The sequence below is a fragment of the Spodoptera frugiperda genome, chromosome 8 (assembly GCF_023101765.2).
Source record: "Spodoptera frugiperda isolate SF20-4 chromosome 8, AGI-APGP_CSIRO_Sfru_2.0, whole genome shotgun sequence".
In the NCBI taxonomy this organism is placed as follows: Eukaryota; Metazoa; Arthropoda; class Insecta; order Lepidoptera; family Noctuidae; genus Spodoptera; species Spodoptera frugiperda.
In genome coordinates this window covers 9,729,305-9,748,367 of record NC_064219.1, presented here as the reverse complement: position 1 = coordinate 9,748,367, position 19,063 = coordinate 9,729,305, and the positions used below count along the sequence as shown (strand labels likewise).

The following is a 19,063-nucleotide window of genomic DNA, read 5'->3' as shown; positions in this document are numbered from 1 at the left end:
TTAAGGCAAGAGTGAGGTAGGAGAGGCCACTCCGGATAGTCACGAGTACCAACCGGAGTTAAAAAGTAGGGCCTCTCCCGGGAGTCAGGTCCGTGGGGTCGCCACTGCCCAACAGCTCGCCACAAGCTGCCTTGCGGACTTATTATGATTCTTTAAACAGGTAAATGTCACAAAACGAAGGGCAATTCACGTAAAAAGCGTTAATTTTCATCGATTTAGCTTCAAAATTAACGGAGTTTCATGGAAACTTACCCCCCTTTTTCAGCCCCTATTAGGCATATTTTCCAAAAATCCTCATTGCATCATTCTTAATTTGTAACCAAATAGCCGAATATTAATTTTAATCGAATTAGCTTCAAAACTGACGGAGTTTCATACAAACTTACTCCTCCCCTTTTTACCCCTTAAAGGGCGAATTTCCAAAAAAAGGATAGCCTATATGTTAGCGAGGACTAATAGCTATATAACAAAAAAGTTTCATCAAAATCCGTCCAGTAGTTTTTGCGTGAAAAGCGAACAACAAACAGACAGACAGACAGACAGACAAAAATTTTTTAAATCATTTTTTTCGCTTCTATTGGTTGAATAAAGATCCCCCATCTTATTTTTTCTTAAATATCTGTAATGTACAGACATGGAGTTGTTATAATTTTATTATATGTATAGATTTTATAAGTAATGTTTAAAAATATAATTTTAGAGTATTTCAAATAAATACATATAATATAAACATTTAAAATAAATCGTAAACGAACTCTGTATTTAATTTGCGTTTTAATTCGAGTTTAGACTTTAGTATTAAGCATATTAAGTTTAAAATTTGGCTAAGTGTTTACAAAATCTATAAATGTAACTGTGGCATATCTCACCGTTTATTATGAAACCAACAAGAAGTATAAATAAATCTACGGTTGCTCCAACACGGTGCTTCACAGTATTTTCGCTTGAGACGCCATGCGCCATCGCAGGGAATCTAATGCGTCCCTGTCTGCCTCACTGAGTGTTAGAGAGGAGCGTGATATTGTCAGTAATCCTGACTGAGTGTGATATAAAAAATATTTAATTTTAACTTGATATCATGACGTCATAATAGTCTAAACCATGCTTTATTATAACTAGCTGGTGCCCGCGAACTCCGTTTCGCCAAGAGATGTTAATGCGCCAACAGAAGATAAAAAACTATTATAATAGAGTCATTTCCGTATGTTTTTAAAGTGAAGGTGTTGCATGCCAGTTAAATAACCACTTCTCATATATGTTGATCAGGACACTTTGTACTTCCACCATACCGAACGTCGAAATACATCGCAATAAGCCTAAAGAATTTCTTTATACACCACATTTGATGTTCTACCTGTAGGAGCCAATACAAACAAATTATCGGAGCTAGTGACACGCGAGAAAGCCACATAAAGCTGTCCGTGTGAAAAACAGCTCGTCCTAAGATCGACACCAGCGGCTCGAAGTGTCTGACCTTGTGACTTGTTAATGCACTAATAAGACGATCGATTTCGTTTGGCCTGACCTTTTCCTCTAGCCACAAAAGATTATGGGAATGAGGCAATCCACGTTTCTGCCACTCTATCGAAAACATGTAGCAGCGGACTGACCCAAATATCTTTTCTTTTGTGAGGAGATCAATTAAGCGCTTTTGCTTTAAATGAAAGACTCTAGAAATTAAGTCATGTCTGTCATAGGAAGCCTGACCCGTCAGCAAGTTATTTTCTATTTCAGGCCATTTTGGGTTAGTAGTCATGGTAATAAAGAGATCTGCGCCGCCATATTTTCTGACGTAGCAAAACGCATCCTGGGTTCGCTCAGCCATGTACCTGGGACCACCAGTGAACGTAGAAGGAAGAATTACCATTCGACCCAAGTTTTCTGGATCAGAATCTTGCTCTAAGGCGTCTCTTAAATCAATGTAATTTTCCGCTCGTAGTTGCCTTTGATTAGTGCGTATGAATACCAACCGTTCAGTTTCTATTTTGGCATAAACGTCTACTAAAAACTGATTAAAAAGGCCCCGAAACCTGTGTAAATAAGGCTGTTCGTTATCCCGTAATTGAATCAAAAAACTGTAGAATTGCATTGCCGAAGTTTTTTTATTGTAATTTGGAGTACCCGTGCGAGGATCAACATTGTAAATGCCAAAATTGTAGCCATCTTCACCTCTACAAAACATTAAGGGATACTGTAAGGTATCATAGGCACGGTGTGTTTCACTTATTCTCTTTAGTTGATCGTCGTGAGTACGGAGCACAATGTCCCTCCGGTCACATTCCTGGTCCACTAACAGTACAGCAACTTCGTTTGTAGTAGGCGCATTGTATCGACCAGGATGTGATCCTGTTGGCCTTTTATCAGCGGAAATTACAAACTTATAATTTTATTGTTGTGCTCATCATTCGAGACAGATTGAAGCGCCGCTTTAAAACTGTTAACGTAAGGGTTAACACTATGCAGCATGTTTTGGAGGCTGCATACCAAACTTGAGTTTAAATTAGGGATATATTGTTGCCTAATATTTGCCTGCTGTTGGTAGTTATTAACAAAATATATTTGTAAAAACCTTGGCTCATCTGTCGGTAACAAAGATCCTATCAGATGGTATACTTGGCCTTGCACTTTGAAAGTAGGCATAAATGCCGCTTCAGTGATTTGTTTCGCTCCAAACGAAGTCATTTGGAACGCGCTGTTGTAGGCTCGTACCTATATGTTCCAAAAAGTGTCTCGATTGCGGATGTTATCCATTTAACAATTGTTTCAAAAGTTCCGGTGGTTCTTGTATACGCTCTAACTTAACTTTACCGGATGCACAACACATTCCTTTGGGCTCTCCGTGCCACTTAAAGGCACTGCAATGCAATGCGGGCATATTTCATCCATTGAGCCTAGATGAGTATATTCGGCATATTTTATTATTGAGTCATAATTAAATCCACTTTTTTCTTTTTCTATCCATGGCAACTCTCCAAAGTCGTATACCATCGAAGCATCATCTTCGCCAGGTGACAACCTAAGAACAACATGACGCAGCCGGTCTTCTTCTAACTGTATCAATCGGGTGTCACTTGATTGTGTTTGCCTCAATTCTTGCACACGACTCCTTTCTTCTTCCAGGTGATTAGCAGTAATTTCCTGTTGTTCGTAGTAGCGACTGCGAGCAGCCGACAGACGCAAATCATGTTGTTCATCGCTTTCGAACATCCGGGATATTTCATGGCGATGGCGATCCGCAGACAGCCGTGAACTTCTTTCCTCATCTGTTTCTAGAGAACGTGAGATTGCACGGCGAGAACGGTCAGCTGAGAGCCGATCTTCACGCTGTGTGAATGTCTCAGACTCGCGAGATGTGGCGTGACGTTCACGGTCAGCAGTGAGACGCTCTTCACGCTGAGTGAATGACTCAGACTCGCGGGATGTGGCGTGACGTTCACGGTCAGTAGAGAGACGCTCTTCACGCTGAGTGAATGACTCGGACTCGCGAGATACGATATGACGCTCACGGTCAGCAGTGAGACGCTCTTCACGCTGAGTGAATGACTCGGACTCGCGAGATACGACATGACGCTCACGGTCGGCTGTAAGGCGTGCTTCATGCTGATTCATCGTTTCTGAGGCGCGTGAACCAGCTACTTGTTCTCGAACCGTAGCTAATCTTTCTTCTCTTTGCGAAGCTGTTTCCGAAGATACCAATTCAGCATAATATTCCCGCCTCGCAGCTAAACGTGCCTCATGTTCTTCCTCAGTTTCTTGAGATCTAACTTGTCTCTGGCGTTTAGAGGCTCTCGAATATTGAGAAAGACCTGATTTCTTTCGTCTAGGCATAATGATTCTTGTCACAATATTACTTGGACTAAGAACTGTAGAGTATAAGATTTTGTTGGCTGCTCCCCTGCGTTACCGGGTAGGCTACTTCCAAATTATTATACGTAAACCACAAAACAACATAAGCCCGAAGGCATCTATTCTGATGAGTTACAATAAAATGGGAGTTTTAGCCAGTATTGAACTGTTACCGCCTTCACCGCGTGGAGGTACTCCCAGCTTATGTTATTATTGTTATTCCTTACATAATCACGGGACCACAGGGTCCCGGACCTTTGGAAGGCGTACGAGGGGCCGAAGCCAACTCGCAGAGGCCCGTTGAACAATTTTAATCTAAATGTAATGGGACATCAGCCGGCGATTATCCCTGTATGCACTATGGAAGTACACCAAAGGACAATCCCCGGTTGATGCAGGACTATTGTGAGATATGGTAAAAGGAAATGATAGGGATATGGGTGTGGGTGGCTGTGGAATAGTTAACCGGTTAACTATGGGGACTATGGCCCCTGCCCCTGACCAATATTGAAAAATACGGATAAACAGGCAGGGGGTGACTCGCAAACTCAATAGTGGGCCCCGGAAACGGCCGCTAGCATGTAGCGACAAGGGAAGCAACATCCGTTGAGCTGCTTGAGGAAGGGTAGGCATCCCACGGCTATCAGAGCAATCCCGGAAGTACGGTCAAGACCCCTACCAGCATCTTACTGGGATACGTCCTTCCCCCAAGTGGAGCTGAAGGCAACTCCACTCTTGCGAATCTCCACTCAAACCAGCCGATTAAGGCAAGAGTGAGGTAGGAGAGGCCACTCCGGATAGTCACGAGTACCAACCGGAGTTAAAAAGTAGGGCCTCTCCCGGGAGTCAGGTCCGTGGGGTCGCCACTGCCCAACAGCTCGCCACAAGCTGCCTTGCGGACTTATTATGATTCTTTAAACAGGTAAATGTCACAAAACGAAGGGCAATTCACGTAAAAAGCGTTAATTTTCATCGATTTAGCTTCAAAATTAACGGAGTTTCATGGAAACTTACCCCCCCTTTTTCAGCCCCTATTAGGCATATTTTCCAAAAATCCTCATTGCATCATTCTTAATTTGTAACCAAATAGCCGAATATTAATTTTAATCGAATTAGCTTCAAAACTGACGGAGTTTCATACAAACTTACTCCTCCCCTTTTTACCCCCTTAAAGGGCGAATTTCCAAAAAAAGGATAGCCTATATGTTAGCGAGGACTAATAGCTATATAACAAAAAAAGTTTCATCAAAATCCGTCCAGTAGTTTTTGCGTGAAAAGCGAACAACAAACAGACAGACAGACAGACAGACAAAAATTTTTTAAATCATTTTTTTCGCTTCTATTGGTTGAATAAAGATCCCCCATCTTATTTTTTCTTAAATATCTGTAATGTACAGACATGGAGTTGTTATAATTTTATTATATGTATAGATTTTATAAGTAATGTTTAAAAATATAATTTTAGAGAAATTCAAATAAATACATATAATATAAACATTTAAAATAAATCGTAAACGAACTCTGTATTTAATTTGCGTTTTAATTCGAGTTTAGACTTTAGTATTAAGCATATTAAGTTTAAAATTTGGCTAAGTGTTTACAAAATCTATAAATGTAACTGTGGCATATCTCACCGTTTATTATGAAACCAACAAGAAGTATAAATAAATCTACGGTTGCTCCAACACGGTGCTTCACAGTATTTTCGCTTGAGACGCCATGCGCCATCGCAGGGAATCTAATGCGTCCCTGTCTGCCTCACTGAGTGTTAGAGAGGAGCGTGATATTGTCAGTAATCCTGACTGAGTGTGATATAAAAAATATTTAATTTTAACTTGATATCATGACGTCATAATAGTCTAAACCATGCTTTATTATAACTAGCTGGTGCCCGCGAACTCCGTTTCGCCAAGAGATGTTAATGCGCCAACAGAAGATAAAAAACTATTATAATAGAGTCATTTCCGTATGTTTTTAAAGTGAAGGTGTTGCATGCCAGTTAAATAACCACTTCTCATATATGTTGATCAGGACACTTTGTACTTCCACCATACCGAACGTCGAAATACATCGCAATAAGCCTAAAGAATTTCTTTATACACCACATTTGATGTTCTACCTGTAGGAGCCAATACAAACAAATTATCGGAGCTAGTGACACGCGAGAAAGCCACATAAAGCTGTCCGTGTGAAAAACAGCTCGTCCTAAGATCGACACCAGCGGCTCGAAGTGTCTGACCTTGTGACTTGTTAATGCACTAATAAGACGATCGATTTCGTTTGGCCTGACCTTTTCCTCTAGCCACAAAAGATTATGGGAATGAGGCAATCCACGTTTCTGCCACTCAATCGAAAACATGTAGCAGCGGACTGACCCAAATATCTTTTCTTTTGTGAGGAGATCAATTAAGCGCTTTTGCTTTAAATGAAAGACTCTAGAAATTAAGTCATGTCTGTCATAGGAAGCCTGACCCGTCAGCAAGTTATTTTCTATTTCAGGCCATTTTGGGTTAGTAGTCATGGTAATAAAGAGATCTGCGCCGCCATATTTTCTGACGTAGCAAAACGCATCCTGGGTTCGCTCAGCCATGTACCTGGGACCACCAGTGAACGTAGAAGGAAGAATTACCATTCGACCCAAGTTTTCTGGATCAGAATCTTGCTCTAAGGCGTCTCTTAAATCAATGTAATTTTCCGCTCGTAGTTGCCTTTGATTAGTGCGTATGAATACCAACCGTTCAGTTTCTATTTTGGCATAAACGTCTACTAAAAACTGATTAAAAAGGCCCCGAAACCTGTGTAAATAAGGCTGTTCGTTATCCCGTAATTGAATCAAAAAACTGTAGAATTGCATTGCCGAAGTTTTTTTATTGTAATTTGGAGTACCCGTGCGAGGATCAACATTGTAAATGCCAAAATTGTAGCCATCTTCACCTCTACAAAACATTAAGGGATACTGTAAGGTATCATAGGCACGGTGTGTTTCACTTATTCTCTTTAGTTGATCGTCGTGAGTACGGAGCACAATGTCCCTCCGGTCACATTCCTGGTCCACTAACAGTACAGCAACTTCGTTTGTAGTAGGCGCATTGTATCGACCAGGATGTGATCCTGTTGGCCTTTTATCAGCGGAAATTACAAACTTATAATTGTTGTGCTCATCATTCGAGACAGATTGAAGCGCCGCTTTAAAACTGTTAACGTAAGGGTTAACACTATGCAGCATGTTTTGGAGGCTGCATACCAAACTTGAGTTTAAATTAGGGATATATTGTTGCCTAATATTTGCCTGCTGTTGGTAGTTATTAACAAAATATATTTGTAAAAACCTTGGCTCATCTGTCGGTAACAAAGATCCTATCAGATGGTATACTTGGCCTTGCACTTTGAAAGTAGGCATAAATGCCGCTTCAGTGATTTGTTTCGCTCCAAACGAAGTCATTTGGAACGCGCTGTTGTAGGCTCGTACCTATATGTTCCAAAAAGTGTCTCGATTGCGGATGTTATCCATTTAACAATTGTTTCAAAAGTTCCGGTGGTTCTTGTATACGCTCTAACTTAACTTTACCGGATGCACAACACATTCCTTTGGGCTCTCCGTGCCACTTAAAGGCACTGCAATGCAATGCGGGCATATTTCATCCATTGAGCCTAGATGAGTATATTCGGCATATTTTATTATTGAGTCATAATTAAATCCACTTTTTTCTTTTTCTATCCATGGCAACTCTCCAAAGTCGTATACCATCGAAGCATCATCTTCGCCAGGTCACAACCTAAGAACAACATGACGCAGCCGGTCTTCTTCTAACTGTATCAATCGGGTGTCACTGGATTGTGTTTGCCTCAATTCTTGCACACGACTCCTTTCTTCTTCCAGGTGATTAGCAGTAATTTCCTGTTGTTCGTAGTAGCGACTGCGAGCAGCCGACAGACGCAAATCATGTTGTTCATCGCTTTCGAACATCCGGGATATTTCATGGCGATGGCGATCCGCAGACAGCCGTGAACTTCTTTCCTCATCTGTTTCTAGAGAACGTGAGATTGCACGGCGAGAACGGTCAGCTGAGAGCCGATCTTCACGCTGTGTGAATGTCTCAGACTCGCGAGATGTGGCGTGACGTTCACGGTCAGCAGTGAGACGCTCTTCACGCTGAGTGAATGACTCAGACTCGCGGGATGTGGCGTGACGTTCACGGTCAGTAGAGAGACGCTCTTCACGCTGAGTGAATGACTCGGACTCGCGAGATACGATATGACGCTCACGGTCAGCAGTGAGACGCTCTTCACGCTGAGTGAATGACTCGGACTCGCGAGATACGACATGACGCTCACGGTCGGCTGTAAGGCGTGCTTCATGCTGATTCATCGTTTCTGAGGCGCGTGAACCAGCTACTTGTTCTCGAACCGTAGCTAATCTTTCTTCTCTTTGCGAAGCTGTTTCCGAAGATACCAATTCAGCATAATATTCCCGCCTCGCAGCTAAACGTGCCTCATGTTCTTCCTCAGTTTCTTGAGATCTAACTTGTCTCTGGCGTTTAGAGGCTCTCGAATATTGAGAAAGACCTGATTTCTTTCGTCTAGGCATAATGATTCTTGTCACAATATTACTTGGACTAAGAACTGTAGAGTATAAGATTTTGTTGGCTGCTCCCCTGCGTTACCGGGTAGGCTACTTCCAAATTATTATACGTAAACCACAAAACAACATAAGCCCGAAGGCATCTATTCTGATGAGTTACAATAAAATGGGAGTTTTAGCCAGTATTGAACTGTTACCGCCTTCACCGCGTGGAGGTACTCCCAGCTTATGTTATTATTGTTATTCTTTACATAATCACGGGACCACAGGGTCCCGGACCTTTGGAAGGCGTACGAGGGGCCGAAGCCAACTCGCAGAGGCCCGTTGAACAATTTTAATCTAAATGTAATGGGACATCAGCCGGCGATTATCCCTGTATGCACTATGGAAGTACACCAAAGGACAATCCCCGGTTGATGCAGGACTATTGTGAGATATGGTAAAAGGAAATGATAGGGATATGGGTGTGGGTGGCTGTGGAATAGTTAACCGGTTAACTATGGGGACTATGGCCCCTGCCCCTGACCAATATTGAAAAATACGGATAAACAGGCAGGGGGTGACTCGCAAACTCAATAGTGGGCCCCCGGAAACGGCCGCTAGCATGTAGCGACAAGGGAAGCAACATCCGTTGAGCTGCTTGAGGAAGGGTGGGCATCCCACGGCTATCAGAGCAATCCCGGAAGTACGGTCAAGACCCCTACCAGCATCTTACTGGGATACGTCCTTCCCCCAAGTGGAGCTGAAGGCAACTCCACTCTTGCGAATCTCCACTCAAACCAGCCGATTAAGGCAAGAGTGAGGTAGGAGAGGCCACTCCGGATAGTCACGAGTACCAACCGGAGTTAAAAAGTAGGGCCTCTCCCGGGAGTCAGGTCCATGGGGTCGCCACTGCCCAACAGCTCGCCACAAGCTGCCTTGCGGACTTATTATGATTCTTTAAACAGGTAAATGTCACAAAACGAAGGGCAATTCACGTAAAAAGCGTTAATTTTCATCGATTTAGCTTCAAAATTAACGGAGTTTCATGGAAACTTACCCCCCTTTTTCAGCCCCTATTAGGCATATTTTCCAAAAATCCTCATTGCATCATTCTTAATTTGTAACCAAATAGCCGAATATTAATGTTAATCGAATTAGCTTCAAAACTGACGGAGTTTCATACAAACTTACTCCTCCCCTTTTTACCCACTTAAAGGGCGAATTTCCAAAAAAAGGATAGCCTATATGTTAGCGAGGACTAATAGCTATATAACAAAAAAAGTTTCATCAAAATCCGTCCAGTAGTTTTTGCGTGAAAAGCGAACAACAAACAGACAGACAGACAGACAGACAAAAATTTTTTAAATCATTTTTTTCGCTTCTATTGGTTGAATAAAGATCCCCCATCTTATTTTTTCTTAAATATCTGTAATGTACAGACATGGAGTTGTTATAATTTTATTATATGTATAGATTATTATAATCTATTGTCAAAATGGTTGTATAATGGTAACCGCTAATATCAAATATACTACAGTCGAATTCAGGGAAACTTACTGTCGTGCAACGTGTAGCGGGTTCTATTCCCACACGGAGAAACTGTTGGTGTGATCCACAAATTGTCATGTGTATGTGATATTTATGTTAGTAAACGCACTGTGTCTTTACAAAGCAGAAAATCCGTTTAAAAAAAATTACGACAGCAAAAATGTGGGTGCGTCTAATAATGTGGTCAGGGACTGTATACAAACAAGAAATTGTATGAGGTCGCCCCTTTGCAGTGTTGGCGATGAATATACAGTTTCAACGACCAACAGTTAGCACTCAGTTGCAATTTATGCGCCCATGTTATCGACTCATTATTTTACCACGAAAACGCCAGTATATCTCCGTAACTGAAATCCCATATTTTATATTCTTTATGAATATTTTCCAGTGTTTTCATTTGGAATGAACGCTGTAAACAAACCAGTATTGTTCGTTTTTGATAGAATTCTTTTGATTCTAGGTGATGTGATATGCAGTCTATGTGACTTTAATTGTAATAAAGTATGTTTTGGGTCTACCTTTATTAGTAGAATTTTTTGGTCATAATTTTATTTTGCATAACAACGCATGGCAGAAACTTCATTTCGCAGAAAATCATTTGGTATACCATCACTTGCAATACATTAAATACGCATAATTTTATAAGTCAGAATAATCTTTAGGCATAAATTGATACGCATAATAATTGAAAGGTAGAACCATCATATTGCAGAATGTTCACTGTCAGAATCGTCTTTTGGCATAAATTTCATAACCATAATAATTAAAAAGTAGAACCATCATATCTCAGAATGTTCACAGTTAGAATCGTCTTTTGGCATACTTTTAATATCCATAATAATTGAAAGACTCATCTATCAAGCAAGCATGCAGCATGCAAGCAGGCTTGCAACAAGCATGCAAGCAAGCAAGCAACATGCAAGCAAGCATGCAAGCATGCAGCAAGCAAACAGCATGCAAGCAAGCATGGTTTCTGTCACGGCTCCGGCGCTGCGGGGCTCCGGCGGTCCCACGCGCGCTAATCGTCGCAGACGGCTTTCGCTCACCACCGCAGCTTCGGCTTGTTGGCCGGCTTCGCCGGCCAGCCTCAGCCGCGGCGGCTCGCTCATAGCCGCCTGCTCCTCAGCCCGCGGGCCGCCTCGCCCCTCCGCGCCTACGCGATTTTAAATTGCACTCTAGGGGTAGGGCAGACAAGACTACGTGCAGTCGGTTTTGTAGCGATTCGGTTCTGTCACTTTACTAACTTTTATTCTACCATCTTCTTAATATGCCAAGTGAAATTATGCCAAACAATCGTCGCTCTAAATAAACGTTATGTGAAACAAAATTATGCAAAATTAAGCTTTGCCAAACGTAATTATGCCAAATAAAATTCTACCATCTTAAAAGTATGCCTTTGTAAATTCGGACATATAAACATTCGGCAAAACAATAATTATATTAAACAATTTTTATGCCATATGTATATTCGTTTAAAGAAGATTCTGCCAGGTGTGTTATGCCAAACAAATTTCGGAGCATTAAAATTCTGCCAGATAGAGGGAACCCGTATGTTTTGAGAACGAATCTAATATTACCTATTTTTATGGAATAAGCCGGTAAACGAGTAATGAATCTGATAGTAAGCAATCGCCACTGCCCATGGATACCAGAAACACCCGAGGCGTTACAAGAGCGTTGCTGGCCTTTTTGAGTAAGAAATTTAAGGGTTTTTGGGGAATCGGGGATTGGGAAGGCGATGGGCCCGGTAACCTCACTAACACAATAATGAAATACTGGAATATAGGACCTTCAAGGTTTGTCACAAAATATATGTTTGGTTGGAAGGTTTGAAATTGAAAGAAAGAAAGAAAAAAAAAGAAGAAGATTGAAATTTTAAAGATTCAGCTTTATCAGAGAGCGCTATACTTTCTCTGTCAAATATGTATGTAGGTAATAGCCCTTTCCTACGTTCTTACAAAAGAATTTCTATGGCAAACATAAGCTAATGTCAATAGAACATTTCCTCCCATGCTTTGAACATAGATCTTGCTAGATACTAGATATACTAACACAATGTATGCCGCATAGGAATGCGTTTAATATTTTGTTGTAGTGTTATACCATACGGGCGCACTGTTCTGCTATAGTGATGTGGGAGGTCGATACTTTCATTATGTCTAGAAGTAAATATAGATGTTTTAATTAAAGTCAGATTTATGTCCTGTCAATGTAGAGATCATTTTATTTTTTTATTTTTTAATGTTGCCCCACAATAGTATGCTTCCTGGGTTATGGGTGCGTTTGCAAATATACAAGTTCACATACACGTGACACCCAGACTCGAAACAACAATTTATGGATCACAAACGAATTGCTCCGTGTGGGAATCAAGTTTCCTACTCGGCAACCGGCTGCCCAGTCACCGCACTAACCGTTAGTTAAATAATGCAGTAAAGTCAGGTAATTATATTATATTGATTTGATAACTTGATTCTTTTCGTAAATTAATTGATTTTTCTTTTTTTAGCTCGTTAAGTTCATTCCATTACAATTAATAATTATAGATTCGATAATGAAAAAACTTTAATTGCATTACATTATTCAAGAGTGTTTACTCTTATGATTTATTTTGAAACTATTTTTTTTTCTTATAAGAACAATTCAACATATTTTTCAAATAATAACAATTTAAATTACAATAACACATATAAATAACAAATTTAATTCAATAAAAAAAACAAAAAACAAAACGAAAAAAACAATATTACTCCCAAAAAAAAAAATTCAAACAGCAATAAATCAAAGTATAACGAAAGTATGAACACGGTAAACATATCTATCGACAGTCCCATCCCTAAGAGGCGATAAGAAGGCAGACGGCAAAACAAAAGCAGTATCGATGCGAATTTCAACAATATCCGTGTAGAGCGTAAATCACGCGCGTCCGTCCTATTGTTTGTTGCCGCTCTGTGCACTCCGTTCGAATGGCTTGTTCTTTTTGTAAAAAAAAAACTGATTTTATCGATATGTTTTGAAATTGATATGTTGGCGGCACTATTTACTTGTTGTTCTGATGTTTGGAAAATTTTGAGTTAAAATTTTCTATTGTTGTTATATTTTTGTTACTTTTTTTTATAGTCTAGTTTTGGTAGCATCTCTGCTGACTGAAATTACTGACGGTTGGCGCGGTGGCTGGGTAACCGGCTGCCGCGTAACATGTAGCGGGTTCGATTCCCGCACGGAGTAATTGTTTGTGTGATTCATAAATTTTTGTTTCGGGTCTAAGTATCATATGTATGTGAAATTGTATATTTGTAAACGTACCCACTACACAGGAGAAAATCCTAGTGTAGGGCAATGTAAAAAAAAACCTACGAGATAGGAATAACTTCTAAGTCAAAAAAATTGTACTCAGTAAAACTATCAAAAACCCCAATTCTCAACAGTTTCATTCTTATAGATAAATGATATTTATTTTTGCAAATAGGTTACAATGTAACTCTTTTACACATCTACGAGTACTAAACTAGACGAGGCTAGGATTATAACGAGGTAAAGGTGGCGCTTTGTCACCTCCCTCAAAGTAAGTTTGAGTTCAAACAATGTACTACCATGTCCACACCAAAATTCCAGGTATTCATGGGAACTACAACATCATTCAGGAATCTAGTTGGCAAAACACATAAAAACCAAGCCACTCCTGAATCACAATTCTGGTTAGTCAATTCCGTAGAGTTTTCGTTTTTTTTTCCAACTGCACAGTGGGCCGCATGGGCCTGTATCTCGGACAAAGCGTTATGAGTGGAACAAAAAGTGCGAGCTTTGTTTTAGCCCCGTTTTTGATAGCAGTCAGACAAAATATGATGTACTACTGAATTTTGTTTCGTGTTATGAATTCGGTTTACCAGTTTTGGTGTATAATTGGTGTATGTGTGTGCGTGGTTCTCGCGTCGGTTTCGTAAAAGGTTATTCAGAGTTCAACGTGTATTTAGGGAGTCACTTTCCATTAGTGTTATGAGAGTTCATTGGAGTCGGTCCATTCTATATTCACATTAAGCTAAAACATGAGTTTAAAAATAAAAATCTTTAATAAAAAGATATTTCGTAAAAAATAAAGCGAGTAAATATCCTAGTTTAGCTCATGCCGTTGTTAGAATGTGGGATGTAGATTCAGTAATCATTGTGCCGATAGTCGTATCAAAAAATATTACTTTAAGCAAAGATTGCCCTTCCTTAAAAGTAAATAGAACTTATTGCTGTCATTTTCGTTTTCTTTAAATTTTCCACTTTCTTAAGCCAAAAGTCGTTGGTAATGACGTTTACGGCCAACAATGACGTCATAAAATGAAGCCAGGCCGTCCGCAATATCTTTAAAAACGTCACACCTCTGGTTCTCTACCATTGGTTTAGAAATGTATCGAGTTATTTCTGGAATGTTTTAGATGTTTATGTACATACACATAGAGTGCACTATTCGGCATTTGTCGTGGAATTGGCAAAAACAATATAATATGAACTATACTGATTACAGAAATTAGAATTTATTATTCAGAATTTCCTATTGACTTTCACTGATTGCACCGTATAACTGTCTGGGAGTACTATGCCTCAAAGAGCCGTCAGACCACCACAGATGAGCCCCAGTAGGGCTAATGTCGACCGTCTGATGTCCGGAGCTGTGAACTGCCTAGGGGTTACCGGGGCTCCGGCTCGAAAACTAGGATTCGGAACAGTGTGGTTTTTAGTCAATAAAAGTCTGACATTCCATCTCGTCTCGTCCAAGGCGGGTGTAGACAGTGGATGATTTTGTCCCCCTCAAAAAAGAAAAACTATCAAACTGGAGAAAATCCTAGATTTGAGGTTTTCTAATTTTACTTCTAAAACGTAGTCTCGGAATTATAGTAGTAGGGGAACAACAAGCTGAACTGGATAGAATTTTTAATTATACAAGGATATAAAAACTATGAACGAGCCAAGCTTGAAAGGACGAAAGATTAAGGTTATAATGAATGTAAATGGGATGAGGTAACTAGGTATTTTTCACATAGAAATACCTTTTTCTACTATAACATCACATTTCCCCTCAATTTTCTTTGGCTATCATTTTTTACGACATAATTTTTACCGAAATTATTTTTGCCAGGTTTGTAATTACAGGCTTTCGAGGTCCTGAAGAGCTTTTCATGAGTTTTTCAAAAGGTATTCAGTGGGGAAAATATGAAAGTATTAGAGTCTACCTTCGAGCTATTTGGGTGACAATTAATTTAACATTTGGGCGTGAAATGAGAAAAGTAAGTCGTTAAATTATTGTCAGTACCTGGTTATGAGGTTGGTTGGTGGGCTTTTGAAAATTTGCAGTTATTTGTCCTCTAAAGGACTGGAGTTTTCTGATAGTACTTTTTGAGCTTGATGTTTTTAGAAGCGAGGTAATTATTACCACAATTTTCCACTTTTCACAAGATAATTATGAATGCAGAATTTGCAGAAAATTACAAATATTTAGAAAAAAAAACTGACTACTGTGTAACATATCGCGGGTTCGATTCCCTCACGGAACAACCCTTTGTGTGATCCACAAATTGTTGTTCTGGGTCTGGGTGTCATGTGTTTGTGAAATTGTATGTTTGTAAATGCACCCACAACACGTGAGAGAATCTTAGTGCCGGGAAAGGTTATTTAAAAAAAAAGTAATTTTGATAAAATAAACTTTGTGAAGGAAGTATAAGATTTTGTGAACATAGTAAGTTGTACGAATCCGTAGCTTTTTCAGTAAACTCAGTCTATACGTATAAAGAAGCTCTAAACATGAGTCGGTCATTGTATGTTCTCTTAAGTCACACAACATAACCAACTTATATACAATCTACACAGTAATATATCACTAACAGCATAAAGAATGGAAGCTAATATTTTCCGAAACAAATTAATTAAGCCTTAAACATATCGGCTGCATCGAATCGGACATTACAACACTATCGGTATAGAATCAATTTGAGAGCATCGTATGCGACTCGAACAAGCTCGATACAGGAGGCTTTGATAAAGGAAATCGTTTGGTTTAATGTATAAGAGACAGTTTATACTTTTAAAGTTTTTTTTTTATTTGATCTAACGTTAGCCTACTCAGGTGTTGATCGAGGCTTTTGGCTATGAGGTCTTTAGCAGATAATAAAGTTCATGGGAATCAGTGTCGAATAAGTTAGTTAACAATGTTGGTTTAAGCTTGAGAATAGAGTGTACTCAGCTTCATTAAACGTAATAATCTGATGAATCAATGAACCAAAAAAAATCGATACTGGAACAATTTTCCATCCTCTTGTAAAAACACTAATATCACTTATGGTTAATACAGGAATCAAACTTGGAATAAATTAAGAAAAGAAAGATACCAATATAACTTCTATAGTTTGCGATAATCTTTTTAAATGTTCTTTCTTTTCAAAATAAGTATTTTATGATTGGTTTATTAGTGTAAAATATGGAATGGAAAAAGTCAGAAATAAATAAATTTATTTATTTTTACATCTTAAAAAAATAACCGCTGGACAGTCAAATTATCGACCAACAATTCGTATACAACATTGTCACAATCAACTCCTAAGAAATATGGTACAAAATTGAAGAAAACACAAAGTTTTCAACTTAAACCACAAACTTATCGCGATACTCAGAGACAATAGCGCCATTATTCCGCGCTGAGCGAGTTAACAATGAACCAACCGCTGATTAAGCGGTACTGGGCTGATCGTAAATTATTTTGTTCCTGCCTAGCCCTTTAAGGGAGAATCATAAATGTTGAGATACCCATTGAAAATTATTGTATTTTGCCCCGTTTTTGGTAGATATGGTGATGATTAAGTGGCTATTTGGAAATTATTATATTGCCTTATCATATTGTTGTTTTTAACAGGGTCATCTAATACTACAATAAAAGCAAGGGATTTATAAACAAATACATACTACGTAGGTACTCTTACCGACGCGAGGTGCCTGTCCTGATTTGTATAAAAGATTCTTCAATTTCGCAAAGCTTTTTTTAGGGGGAAAATAATCCCGCCTTGGATGAGACGAGAAGGAATGTCAAACTCTTACTGACTAAAAACCACCTCGTTACTTTTCCTGTTTTGAGCTGGAGCCACGGTAACCAGGCAAATCATCCAATGGCTTCTCCCGCCTTGGGTGAGACGAGAGAGAGGGTCCAACTCTTACGTCTCAACCCCGTTCCTTCTCCTGCTTTGAGTCGGAGTCGGTAACTTGTTACGTTGCAGTCCGCAGTTCCGGATCGGGCATCAGCACTACTGGGCCCCATCTGTGGTGGTCTGGCTAAACTCACAACGGCATTGGTATTTTTGGTTTTGATAAAACACAGTTTTGTCTGCAAAAAATTAAATGATATAAGTATTCTTCCCTAACACAAAATCATCAGTACTTATCAAAGAAACAAAAGTCTCAATCTTCCCGTTCACTTCAAAGTAAACACCAAATAAATACTCTAATTTACTAGCCACATTAGAAGTGAGCTAATTACATTCTTATTAGTTACTAGATAATGATAATTAGGGCACTGTTAATACAGTCCCTAATTAATTGAGATTATAATCAGATGACTACTTCAAATCAATTTGCTGAACCATTGAATCTCGATATAGATGCTAGTATTATAGTACATTCAATCAACTAAAGTGTGGGAGAGCCATGCTTCGGTACGAATGGGCCGGTTCGTTCGGAGTGACACCACGGTCTCATAGAAAACCTACGTGAAACAACGCTTGCGTACGTTGTGTGAGTGAGGTAACCGGGGGCCCAATTCCCAATCCCTGATTCCCCAACAACCCTTAAATTATTAACCCCTAAAGGCCAGCAATGCACCTGCACCAGAGACGTTACACGGGGTGGCGACGATTGCTTACCATCAGGTAATCCATCTGTTCGTTTGCCGACTTATTCCATAAAAAAATTAATCGTACACCTACTGAAAAGGTAAATTTGGTTATTGCATGATCTAAGAGCATTTCCACCAGAGATGTGCTATGTAGCTATGCTACAAATATGTAATAGCTAAGCTGTGAAACTATGTGACCGTTTCCACTGATACTAAGCTACATAGCTGTGCGAGTAAAATGCGCAGATGCGCCGCCACAAAGTAACTGTGCGAGGAAGATGTGCAGCTCAAGTACGCGATGCCATAGCACAAAAATTTTATTGTATATTTTATCGATATCCATTGACAATTAATCAACGAAAAGAATCGACATGATCGCACAAGTATTTCAGACAAGCAATATCGAAAACGACATTTTAACATGCATACAATATTACAAAAGATAAATAGCGAATGTAAAGGATCGTTCCCATTGCAAAGTTAGTCGCAGCGATCGACGACACGTCACTTCGACATCGTACGTGAGCTGATTTATGCGTGGACTGAGGACACGGCGGTACGCGGCGATAAATATAATTGTGCCGCTCTGACCCACCCAAGGAGCGGGCTACGGCAAGTGCGTAAGGCTCTTTATAGAATGGAAAATGGAATGCTGTTTTAAATTTTCATTTTTTTTTGTATGTGTGTGTAGTGTTTGCTTATCTTGTTAATTGTGCGTACTTGTAGTGTAGGGCTACCTGATTACTTGGATTATTAGATAGTGATTTAGTAAACCATTGTTGTAGTAGAAGTTTTATTATTATGGATTACAATTGATTATTATACTTCATCTTATTATTTCACGATAGCTCTCGATATCTTATTGCATTACTAGATTATCTCTATTATTTGATGACGTAACGCAATACAGACAGTCATTAAATTGTTCTAAACTATTCCATTTGAAATACAAAATGAATATTTTATCTGTCTGCCTCGTTGGTCAAGTGGTCGCGACGCAACTACGACTACACCGGGTAATGGGCCTCGGGTTTGATTCCCGGGTCGTGCAAAGTGTTGCTGAGCATATTTTGGCCTCTATTAGATAAGATTTATAACACTAATTGTGTAAAGTGGTGTACGTTGCACATTACTTACCTTAATGTGCACTTCTGCCTACTTCTTCAGGGATAAAAGGCGTGACGATACATTTATATTTAAACCTAAAAAAATAAAACTTACCGAAAAGTAACACCACACAA

General features: G+C 39.5%; 1 protein-coding gene across 3 annotated transcripts; it reads right to left on the bottom strand.

The window, feature by feature from the left end:
• Positions 1-2,778: 2,778 nt before the first annotated feature.
• LOC126910916 (uncharacterized) lies at positions 2,779-9,318 on the bottom strand. Of its 3 annotated transcripts, XM_050695254.1 has the most exons (3): positions 8,166-9,318; positions 7,623-7,958; positions 2,779-3,016 (listed from the first exon to the last, which is right to left on the bottom strand). In XM_050695254.1, exons 1-3 carry the CDS (start codon positions 8,432-8,434, stop codon positions 2,794-2,796), a joined length of 828 nt encoding a protein of 275 aa, XP_050551211.1. In that variant the 5' UTR covers positions 8,435-9,318; the 3' UTR covers positions 2,779-2,793. The 3 variants fall into 3 exon arrangements, with proteins under 3 accessions (XP_050551211.1, XP_050551210.1, XP_050551209.1); XM_050695253.1 differs by lacking the exon at positions 7,623-7,958 and having other exon boundaries at positions 2,779-3,352; XM_050695252.1 differs by lacking the exons at positions 7,623-7,958; positions 8,166-9,318 and adding an exon at positions 3,560-4,051 and having other exon boundaries at positions 2,779-3,352.
• Between the last annotated feature and the right edge of the window lie 9,745 nt (positions 9,319-19,063).

Excerpts from the sequence above, each read along its gene's own strand:
- LOC126910916 (XM_050695254.1), bottom strand. The coding sequence starts at position 8,434 with ATGCCTAGACGAAAGAAATCAGGTCTTTCTCAATATTCGAGAGCCTCT. Across the intron at positions 7,959-8,165 it reads GACCGTGAGCGTCATGTCGT|ATCTCGCGAGTCTGAGACAT; the intron begins ATCTCGCGAGTC and ends ACGTCACGCCAC. Across the intron at positions 3,017-7,622 it reads CTGCGTCATGTTGTTCTTAG|GTTGTCACCTGGCGAAGATG; the intron begins GTTGTGACCTGG and ends TGTTGTTCTTAG.